Source organism: Sceloporus occidentalis, unplaced genomic scaffold (assembly GCF_023333645.1).
Source record: "Sceloporus occidentalis isolate IW3139 unplaced genomic scaffold, rSceOcc1.0.p SCAF_39, whole genome shotgun sequence".
NCBI lineage: Eukaryota > Metazoa > Chordata > Lepidosauria > Squamata > Phrynosomatidae > Sceloporus > Sceloporus occidentalis.
In genome coordinates, this window is record NW_028317019.1 from 3213394 (window position 1) to 3224874 (window position 11481).

The 11481-nt window shown below is 44.1% G+C and overlaps 1 protein-coding gene across 3 annotated transcripts; it reads left to right on the forward strand.

The window, feature by feature from the left end:
• The first annotated feature begins 827 nt into the window (after nt 1–827).
• LOC149290420 (uncharacterized) lies at nt 828–10735 on the forward strand. Of its 3 annotated transcripts, none has more exons than XM_089489200.1 (5): nt 828–884; nt 1330–1411; nt 5074–5233; nt 6043–6163; nt 9399–10735. In XM_089489200.1, the coding sequence occupies exons 3-5, from the start codon at nt 5156–5158 to the stop codon at nt 10298–10300; spliced, it is 1101 nt and encodes a 366-aa protein (XP_089345326.1). In that variant the 5' UTR covers nt 828–884; nt 1330–1411; nt 5074–5155; the 3' UTR covers nt 10301–10735. The 3 variants fall into 3 exon arrangements, with proteins under 3 accessions (XP_089345326.1, XP_089345325.1, XP_089345324.1); XM_089489199.1 differs by having other exon boundaries at nt 854–909; XM_089489198.1 differs by lacking the exons at nt 828–884; nt 1330–1411 and having other exon boundaries at nt 4243–5233.
• The last annotated feature ends 746 nt before the right edge of the window (nt 10736–11481 follow it).

Genomic DNA, 11481 nt, shown 5'->3' on the forward strand with positions numbered 1-11481 from the left:
GGTCTCATCTGGAAAATTTGATAAGTATGCCGCCGTTTCTGTCGTCCAAGTCATTGATAAAGATGTTGAATAGAACTGGGCCCAGGACAGAGTTGGACACCCCACTGTTCACTTCTCTCCAGGATGAAAAGGAGCCATTGCTGAGCATCCTTTGGGTTCGGCCAGTCAACCAATGACAAATCCATGTAACAGTTTCCTTGTCTAGCTTGTTTCATGTTTTTGTTTTATATACTGTTTAATTTGGTTAACTGCTATTAAGGGACATAGCTATGAGATTCTATGATATGACACCTTTTGATAAATGAACAGGTATTGCAATCCTATATATACATATTATCAGAGATATCTCCAGAGAGTATTAGCCTTTTGGATGCCAGAAGGTTCCTCTCATTCTTCAGAGCAAGAAGCAACACCTCAGCCGCCTTCTAGAAAATAAAGCAAAGAGTCTTCCAAAACCACTGAAGCCTTGGGCAAGTCACACTCTCTCAGCCTCAGAGGATGGCCATGGGAAACCCACTCTGAAGAAACCTGCCTAGAAAACCCCTTCAGAGACTCCCATAAGGTCACCATAAGACCTGGAAAAAACTGGAAGGCAGACCCCAAGAACAACATTGGGAAATAGGTGCAAGCCTTGCCTTGGGAAAGTGCAATGACTGGGCTCCAGTCAATGGAGGTCTTCTTCAGGCAGAAAAGGGAGGTTTATGCAAATGCAGAGTGACATCACTGCTACGGAAGGCTCTCTTGACCAATCAGAGAGCAAGATGAAGGTTCTTCTGGAAGCTTCCATGAGAAGGAGATATAAGGCCTGAGAGACCAAGAGACAGTTGGGGGAATTGTGTCGGTTGGAGATCGAGAGAAAGAGAGATAAAGAGCGGATCTTGGAAGTCAGTCTCAGAATTGGACACTTAGGTTTACTTATTTCTTTAATAGCTTGTATGAAATGAATATTATATACTTACAAATATTGTACCTGCAAGATTCTTAATATCTTGCATGACTTATATTTCAGTTATATTTTGTTATTTATAGTAAATATCTCCTTGGAGTATCTACTACTCGACGCTCCTTTTACACGTGTCTTGGCTCGGTTGATGCTTGGGAAGATCAGTAAAGAAGGAGAAATAAGGTTCCTTAACTGGTCCCAGTGAAGGTTAAGGGAAACCCTTTTATCATTCTCTGGATGATGGCAGCGTGATTTCAGGAAGTTAAGGGTCTGCTGGGCTAAGAGCCATAATGTCTAAATGTCTAATTAACGATAGCCTTTTGGCTGAAAAGAGAGGTATAAAATTATTATTATTATTATTATTATTATTATTATTATTATTACAGGGCCGCAGTTTGGCTGCTTGGACCACCGGAGATCATCAAAGTGGGTCAGTTGGAAAAGCCCATCTCAATCCAGAAAATAAAGGTACTTGAGGAGTTTGCTCTCTGCGTCTTTCTGTAATAATAGCTACAAAACTGATAATAGCATTTGGGACATTCAGTCTTTTAATAACAAATGGTGCAGATTTAAATGCTGCTTTAAAAGCTCTTTCCATCTGCCAGCTTTGTGCTGGTTTTGGGAGGGAATGAGAAAGTGTTGGGAGGGAGGGACTGCCAACAGAATTAGGAGATGCATTGCAGGCTATGGACAGTTTGCGGCCAAGAAAGGTCCAAAACACACAGCAGATGTCTCTGACAGAGAAGGCTCCATGTCTCACAAAACTACATTTCGCAGAATTCTCTAGCATTGAGCCAGGGCATTTAAATCGGTCTCAGATTGGATTATTGCTGCAGTGTGTTTTGGACAGGTGACCCTTGGCAAGTCACACTCTCTCAGCCTCAGAGGATGGCAATGGCAACCCCTCTCTGAAGAAACCTGCCAAGGAAACCCCATGATAAGGTTGCCTTAGGGTTTCCATAAGTTAGAAACGACCTTAACACACAAATAAAGAACAAAAAGTCTGCACTTATTTCTCAGGTTGTACATGGGAACGAGAGGCAGTGTGGTGCAGTGGGTTACAAGTCTGGAGGCTTGGGTCCAGTGCCCCACTCCACCATGAAACCAGCTGAGTCCCTTGGGCAAGACGTCACACTCTCTCAGCCTCAGGGAAGGCAATGGTAAACGTCCTCTGAACAACTCTTGCCAAGAAAACCCTGCAATGGGCTTCCCTTAGGGTCGCCCTGAGTCAGAAACAACTGAAAGCACACAACAACAAGACAAGTAACACCACTAACACAAGGCAGCTAGGAAGGAAGGAAGGAAGGAATTTAAGGCTATGTCCCTGCACTCTTCCCCTCAGTCTCTCTCTCTCCCCTGAAGGCTTCAAACTGCCAACTGCCAAGCGCTCAGACAGAGGCAGCCATTTTGTGTTCCGGTGGCCATTTTGTGTTCCGGTGGCCATTTTGTGTTCTAGCAGCCATTTGGTGTTCCGGCGGCCATTTTGTGCTGCTTGTGACTGTGGGGAATATTGTTCCAGAACCTTCTCTGCAGTGTTGCCAATTTCGCGACTTTCACACGAAAACGGTGACTTTTCAGAGCTTTTGGTGTGATTTCCGTGCCCTCCTCTATTTCAGTGCATTTTCGGCGACTTTCAGCTCCAGCCTGAAAGCTGCCTGCAGCATGCAACCAACCCTTTGGATTGTAACAGTTTCAGCCAATCAGAAAGAGGGCTGAAGAAAAAACACACTAGTCTCTCTCTCTCTCCAACGACTCCCTTTGAGAGCCAGAAGTTCAGAACGGAGCAAAGAGCAAACCAACCAACTCTGGAATCACACTAACAGTTTTTTCAGCCAATCAGAGAGAGAGGAGGACAGTGATTGATTGCCCCCCCCCCTCAGGCATTCAGGCTCCGCTCCAGGCAAAGCGGCTGCTGGAGAGAGAGAGAGGCAGGCATTGGGCAAGCAACCAACCCAGGCACAAAGTGTTGCCCAGGAGGAGTGAGGGATTTGGCTGGCTTAATCCCAATTGCCTTGAATTTCCAAGTAAGCCATAAGTTTTAAGGCACACAATCACAAAGGCAATAGTTGATAATGGTATCATGGGTTGATGTTGGGACTACTGTGTGTGCCTGCTGAGAGTGACATTTGAATTTCTGAATTCCTGAGCTTGGGCAGAGTGCCCCAAGCCTACCTCTCAGGGTTGTTGTTGTACTGTGAGGAGGACCATTTGGGTCGATGGGAGGAAAATCTAGTAGGGAAAAAGTAGAAGAATGGAGGAGAGAAAAAGAGGTGGAAAGGTGCTTCTGAGCATGGGCAGAGCACCTGGGTAGAATAATCAGGGATGTGTTTATCTCCATCTTCCCTCCCTTCCATGGGCTGCCCTACTAGTTAGTTGTGTGATGTGAATGTGATGTCCCTGAGACTGTGTGTGTGTGTTAGTGATTAAATATGCCTCTGAGCATGGGCAGAGCACCTGGTAAGTTGGCATCCCTGCTCTGTCTTCCAAGAAGTTTGTTTCATACTGTTTTTACTGCCATGGCCCAGTGCTATGAAATCCTGGGAATTGTAGTTTGTTGTCACACCAGAGTTTGCTGAGAGAGAAGGTTAAATGTCTCAGAAAACTAGAATTCCCAGGATTCCCTAGCACTGAGCCATGGCAATTAAAAGGGTGTCAAACTGGATTTATTTCTGCAGTGCGGTTGCATCCGAACACATTTCTATTTGGCACAAAGCTTCCTGAACCCCCTTCATGTCAAAATAAATATCTTAAAAGGACTGAAAGATTCTTTGTTTGGTTCAATGGTGATTTTGAGAGTTGAAATAAGTTACAATTATTTTTATTCAATTATATTTACGTTTATTTGCAAAACATCCGCCATTTTAACATTATGGGAATTTTCTGGGAATAGTGACTGAAAATTCAGTGTGATGTGAGGGGATTCAGCGGGTTTTGGACAAGCATTTCCGGGAATTATCTCCAAGGCTTGTTGGCAACACTGCTTCTCTGAGGCCTCAGTTGAACAGAGGCTTCTCTTTCTCTCCTGAGGCTCCAGAGTCAAAAGGAGGCCAGGCTCCTTGGGCCAAAAGGGAGGAAGTGTGTCTCTTTGTGTGTCTTTTGTGTCTCTTTTCTGAGAGGGTTTTCTTATTACACAGCTCTGCTCCTTCTGGGGAAGATGGGTTTTAAAAGGGATCAGAAATGGGGAGGATAGTTTTAATACAAGCCTTATTATTATTATTATTGACAAACATTGGGCTTTGGCTTCTAAGAGGAGGCTAGTCCCCCAAAAAGGCCAAAAGTGGCTCCTTTGGGAGGTTTTAAAAGTCTCCCCAGTTTCCTTATTAATAGATTTTCAGGCAAGAAGGAAGGAGACAGACCAGAATAACTCAGATTACCAAGAATTAAGCAAGCATACATACAAACAAACAAACAAGAAGAAGAATAAGGATTAGACAGAAAAACAAAATACCTATATTTAAAAAAAGCAAAACCATTTTAAAAGGATAAAAACTCGACTTGGGTGCTTCTATTCTTTTACAACAGACTCAGGCTGTATCTACACTGCAGAAATAATCCAGTTCTAAAGTGTGTTAACTCTTCTGGTTCCATCCTATGGAATCCTGGGATTTGTAGTTTGTTGTGGCATGAGAGCTCTCTGGCAGAGAAGGCTAAGTGTCCAAAGGTAAAATCCCAGGATTCCATAGCACTGAGCGGTTAAAGCGGTGTCAATGTGCCTTATTTCTATGGTGCGAATGCCGCTTTCTTGGGAAAGGAGCTGATGATGGGAAAAATAGGAGGAATGCAGAAGAAAAGCATGTTATTTATTTATTTATTTATTTATTTATGATGCACTCATTTCACATCTAGCTAAGGGGACATAACAAGGGCCCTCTCCAATTCCCCATTCCCTTATCCTCCACCACTCTAAGAGGACATGGAATATCTGTTCTGTAGGGGAGCTGCTGTTACTCTATGCTAGGTCCAGGGGGCTTTGGTTGGTGCAGAGGGAGGAAGGGGATGTCCACTTCTGCATTGGCCCAAAGGAGACATTTGTCACCTGATTATGTCCCCAGCAGGATGCTGATCTCAGTGAGTTTGAGTGCTGCAGGCTTTCTAGCCAAACCAAGCCTTACCCTGGTCTCTTTTCTCAGGAACTTCATCTTGGACCCCTTGTACACGGCTTTGGGGCCTCTCTTGTTGGAACTGACCGAAGTGCAGGATCTCCTTGCCCACATGATGGCCGACACAGAGGCCAAGCAGAGGAAGTTGGGATCCAACAGAAAGAGGCTACCGAGGCACAATAGCTCTTTGGTAAGTTGCCATCCTGACTATTAGTTTCATCTGTGTCTGGGCCGGCTCAAGAAAGCAAGCGGAGAACATACTGTCCCAGTCTGGCAGAGAGAGTCCTGGTTAATCATCTGTCACCTCGTTTTTTCAGGGGCTTTGAAAATTTCCTATTTCACTCTCCTCCTCCCACTTTCATCTTTCTCCTCAGGTCAGTTCATTTGCTTCAAAATGTGTTCCAAGTTCATCCACTCAAAAGAGGGAAGATGGGAGGAGGGAAGGGGGCATAGTCTTGCCCTTGTCAGGAGTTGAAGGCAAAAGCAAACATCTGTACCCTTTCCACCCTCGTGTGATTATCATTAACAACTTTGGCCATCTTGACCCCCTTCTGATGTTATTTGTCTTGCTTTCCCAATCTGTAAAATGCTGGGGGATATGGAAGAATATCTCTGGAGCTAAATTGAGGTTGGGCCCAGTGGCCCTCAAGCCCAGAGTAAAAATGAAATTTGCCTCTGAAATTAGGTGAGATATGGCTAAATGCACTACCATTCATTAGTGACTAAATGTACTATACATGTTGGGATAGTCAGAATCTTAATCAATCAAAAATATTCCAGAAATGGAGTAAATTATATTGTTTATCATATTATATATTATATGGAAAGGTTTCGAGACAAACTGGATCTCAAAGGCTGTAGCTTTTTTTGGCTAACAGAATTTAAAGTTTATTTCCTACACTGAATTCTAAAGTGATCAAATAATATTTGCAATGCACCATGTGCTTTTCTCCTCTTTGGCTTGGTCACTCTCCGGATGAGGGCTATTTTCTATTTCAGGTGACCTTTGCGGATGTGGCAATATATTTCACCGAGGAGGAATGGAAACTGTTGACAAAAAAGCAGAAACTTATGTACAGTTCTGTGATGATGGAGAATTATGACAATGTGGCTTCTGTGGGTAAGGAACCTGAATCCATTGCTCTTCCTGTGAAGACTAAGGGCCCTTTCATAATTCACTGTCAGAGTGCTATGATTCGACTTTAGAATTATAGAATCAAAGAGTTGAAATAGACCACAAGGGCCATCCAGTTCAATCCTCTGCCATTCACAAATAGACATTCAAAGCACCCCCAAGAGATGGCCATCCAGCCTCTGTTTAAAGACCTCCAAAGAAAGAGACTCCACCAAACTCTGAGGGAGTATATTCCACTGTTGAAGAGCCCTTACTCTCAGGAAGTTCCTCCTAAAGTTTAAGTGGAATCACTTTTGCCCATGTGGCTTGCATCCATTGTTCCTTGTCCTTTGCTCTCGAATAGCAGAAAGCAAGCCTGCTCCATCCTGAATATGACATCTCTTCAAATATTTCAACAGGGCTGTCATATCCACTCTTAACCTTCCCTTCTCCAAGCTAAACATACCCAGCTCCCTAAGTCATTCCTCAGATAGCATGGTTTCCAGACCATTCACCATTTTGGTTTCCCTCCTCTGGACATGCTCCAGCTTCTCAGCATTTGTTTCAATTGTGGTGCCCAGAACTGGACACAGGATTATTGCAAGTGAGCCCTGACCAAAACAGAATAGAGTGGCACTATTATTTTCCTTGATCTTGACATCATACTGCTATTGATACAGCCTAGGACACATTGGCCTTTTCAGCTGCTGCATCACACTGTTGTCACATATTCAATTGTGCTCGACTACCATTCCTAGTTCCCTTTCACACAATTTAATTGTCATGACAACTTCCTGTGGAATCTTGGAATTTCTAGTTGTAGTGAGGCACTATTGTTCTCCACTTTGTAAGGTTTCTAAATATCAAATCCTAAACTGCCAATTCTGGAATTTTGTGGCAAGGAGCCATGAAGATTAATGCTTTTTGCCCCTAATGGTCCTCAGCCCATCCCTGAGCAAGTTTCCTGGCTTTTGTGGCTCCTCTTCCAGCCTTTTGAGGCTCTGGAGAAGTTTCGTGGGGAAACGGCCTCCCTTGGCCCTGCAATGGATCAGAGAGGGGCCAACAGTGGCAAAATGGCCTCCACTTCCCCAAAGGGATGGTGTGGGATATTGAGGGGGAAAACATTATGCCATATTTTTAGGTGACACAATGTGGGGCTGCCTCTGAGATCCCCTGGGGTCCAATATGACCACCCCACTTCTCAACAGTAGTCCATCCCTGTCTTAAGGTTGTTTTAAGGCTCATCCCTCGTATTTGACCCTCAGTAATATCAGAAACCAGATCCCAGACCCCTTGTTCTGCCTTTCCTCATGCATTAGTTGTATATTGATTGCCCTGCCTTTCTCAAGAAATGAATCTCAAAGTGTCCCTTTTATGCATCACACTCTGTGGGTGTGTGTCTGTGATAGAGAGATGAAGGGAATGTGAAAAATCAAAAGGGACAGAAGAGATCCTGAAGGTGAAATGATAAAGCAGTGCAGATGGTTGAAGAGGAGAGGGAGAATAGGAAGGGGATCAAGCCTCTGGGATCCATGAGGGGAAGGCAGGAGCAAAGCCAGGATCGTCTAGCTCTGTGCAGAGGAAGGGAGCTCTGGGAAGGGCCAGGAGAAAGGCCTTGAGGAATGGGAGGCAGCCACCAACCTCACACATTTTAAGAACTGGTTTGAGTGAACTTCTCAGAACCAGCTCAAATCCTTGTTTTTAGACATATTTAGGGGTTCCATTTAACAATTATGAGTAATAACTATAAAGGTAGGAAAGGGGGACCCAAAACCTGCTTTTGTCTAATATTTCTTTTCTTACCTGAGCTTGCTTAGCTCTATGATTGATTCAAGAGGTCCTTTGTTACCCAAAATGCTGGAGTATGAGGAGGATACCCGCAAGTGCTATGCTTTTAGGGGATTTTGGTACTTAGCTCAATAGAACGAAATAGTTTTACTGGGGCAATAGTGACCTCTGGGACTCAGCCAATCTATAGCAAGTCCTGAATCAAACCCAACTTCAGAGGGATTTGAAATAGGTTTTTGCGTTTTATTTAGGGGGAAAGCAAAACACACAGACACATACATATAAGTGTTCATGCACACACAAAAGAACTAGGTAAGAAAGGCGGGAGTGGTGAATAGATGTAAGTCTTTGATAATGGTGATACGTTACCTATCCAGATCTTTATTCCAATTGCTGAGGATTTGGAATGGGAAGAGTTCAGTAGTTCACGCAACAATTGGGGTTGGTGAGTGCATTGAGGTGCTTAGCCATGAAAAAAAACAGGATCTGTCTGTAACTGGACTGACACCGAAGAATAGCAAGTTGGGGCTGATATTTATACGGAAATTGGTGCTTGGGGGCAAAAACTGAGGGTTCGGAGAGGTTTATATCACTTTAGAATATTTCCTGTGTGGGGAAAGAATGGTGTGAAACCGAATTGAATGCAATGGGTGTTTGATGTAAATACCTCAGACAAAAGGGATTAGCACACCCCTCTCATGTCCTTGTTGGCTCTGAATTTTTATTGCGTTCACAAGCCAATCTACACAATCTGAGGGTGATGCTCTCAGATGCAACTCAAAAATAACATAGCAGAGTATGGAACTAAATACCCAGATATATAGATATTGGCAATGCACTGACCTATTTTCACACTAAAAATAAGTCACAAACACAGTTGATTTCATCAAAATCCTTGGAGGTTCTCTATCTTGAGCTGCAAAATAATAGAAATATTTGCAAGCTCTCCTCTCCAACTTCCATCAACTTCACATTTTCTTGTACTCACAACTCCAATCCAATCCACACCAGTCCCCATATGAGCTGTATACTGTATTGGTTGTGAGTCATCTCATGGTGCTACACAGCATGAAGCATCCTCTGCAGTTAGCTTCCATCATGCCTTGGGCTCTGACTCAGGACTCTCTGTCTGTCTCACAGGATATTATGCCACCTGTCATTCAAAGTATTTTTGCACATGGTTAACAGAATATTTTTTCAACAGTCCTTTGACTGTCTCCTTCCACTAATTCCCTCAAGGCAGTCCCCATTCTTTCCTAGTTCCTATGAGTAAGGATACGATCGTTCCATGGATTTAGGGGCATAAGCAGCAGGGTCATGCTTGGGTTACTCACAGCAACTTTAATAATATAATCTCAAATAAGGAGGGGTTAATGAGGGCTAAATCATGGGGTAACACCCTCCTCTCTTAAGTCTGATTTTCAGTCTTATCTGACACTGTCCTTCTTTACAGAAGAACATTTTAATCATGAGAGAATGCACACAGGAAAGAAGTCACATAAATGCCAGCATTGTGGGAAACGTTTTGCTTACAAGTCAATCCTTGCCATGCATCGGAGGGTCCACACCGGAGAGAAGCCATACAAATGCCAGCATTGTGGGAAATGTTTTTTTCGGAAGTCAGTCCTAGTGATGCATCAGAGATTCCACACAGGAGAGAAGCCATACAAATGCCAGCGTTGTGGGAAATGTTTTTCTTGGAAGTCAGTCCTAGTGATGCATCAGAGAGTCCACACAGGAGAGAAGCCATACAAATGCCAGCATTGTGGGAAAGGTTTTTCTTCAAAGTCAGACCTAGTGAGACATCAGAGAGTCCACACAGGAGCAAAGCCATACAAATGCCAGCATTGTGGGAAAGGTTTTTCTCGGAAGTCAATCCTAGTGACACATCAGAGAGTCCACACAGGAGCAAAGCCATACAAATGCCAGCATTGTGGGAAAGGTTTTTCTTCAAAGTCAGACCTAGTGACACATCAGAGAATCCACACAGGAGAGAAGCCATACAAATGCCAGCATTGTGGACAATGTTTTGCTCAGAACTCAAACCTAGTGACACATCAGAGAGTCCACACAGGAGAGAAGCCATACAAATGCCAGCATTGTGGGAAAGGTTTTTCTTCAAAGTCAGACCTAGTGAGACATCAGAGAGTCCACACAGGAGAGAAGCCATACAAATGCCAGCATTGTGGGAAAGGTTTTTCTTCAAAGTCAGACCTAGTGACACATCAGAGAGTCCACACAGGAGAGAAGCCATACAAATGCCAGCATTGTGGGAAAGGTTTTTCTCAGAAGTCAAATCTAGAAAGACATCAGAGAGTCCACACTGGAGAGAAGCCACACAAATCCCAGAAATGAACTAACATTATATTTGTCAATAACGAATTCAAAAAGCATATTTTCAATCCAGCAGTGCAAATAAAAGGCCCTTTTGATTTTGTTTGTGAGATTTGTCTGTCCATATGTCTGTTTATGTTTTAAGATAGTGTTTTGTTAAGTTTAGGTTTTCATTGCTAATAGTATAGATAATTGTTTTGGGTTGTAAATTTGGCTGGGGATTGTGGGTCGTGGTATAGGTTAGGTAGATGGGGGCTGGGATTTGTTGACACTGGCTAGAATAGTTATGGGAATGATAGCTTTTGGAATATTTGGGATGTTGGCTGAAGAAAATTGGGGACAGGTATTGACAGAAACGGCTATTTTGTGGGAATGGCAAAGGGTCCTTGTTACCTGTGGGGCATAGACTGTGGGAATTGGAGGTGGGGGCTAGGTTTGGAAGAGGGTGGGATTTTAGGTTTGGGGATTTTGATGCATTGTTTGGATTGGAGTGGGCAGTTCTGGCTTAAACACTGAATTTCTTTTTGTTCTCAAAGATTTTTGCTTTTTCAACACACTGGACTCTTTGATGCACAGAAGTTTGGAATTTGCCCAAAACTGACCCTTTCTTCTCTCCTCAGTCCTCAGCTCCATTCCCAGCCATAAGAACAGCAGAGGCAAACACACAAACACATAGGATACAGAGGGACAGCTATATTTCCAAACTAGAGCCTTCCTTTCCTGGCTTTCCCTCCTGAGTCCAGCTCTGCACCTTGGAGTCCATTGCGATTTCCTCAAAGGAAGAAATGAGGGAAGGAAGGGGAGGCTGCTGAACCCCCGGCACATACCTTCCTTTTCTGCAAAGGCCCCCAGCGGAACAAGCAGGAGCGTCTAGGCCCTGGCAATCCCTGCGCATGCTGAGGAGGAGCCTTTGTGGGCATCTATGCATGCATAGTCTCAGCCCCTGAAGCCATTGCTGCCCTCACAGTCTGTTCTGAGGGTGGGAAGGAAGTGGGGAGAGCCCTCGTTCATTCAGAGGAATGGCTGGGGGGTCTTCTGGGGGACCCTTGGGGGGTTATAAGAAGGAAGGAAGCCCCTCTTCTCCCCCCAAAGAAAGGCAGGGTTCCTGCCAGGCCTCCTCTTCCTATTTCCTTCCCTGCCCCCACCTAGGGGGATTCCTTGTGTCCCAGGTACTTGGGGGGTTATTATGAGAAAAGAGGGCA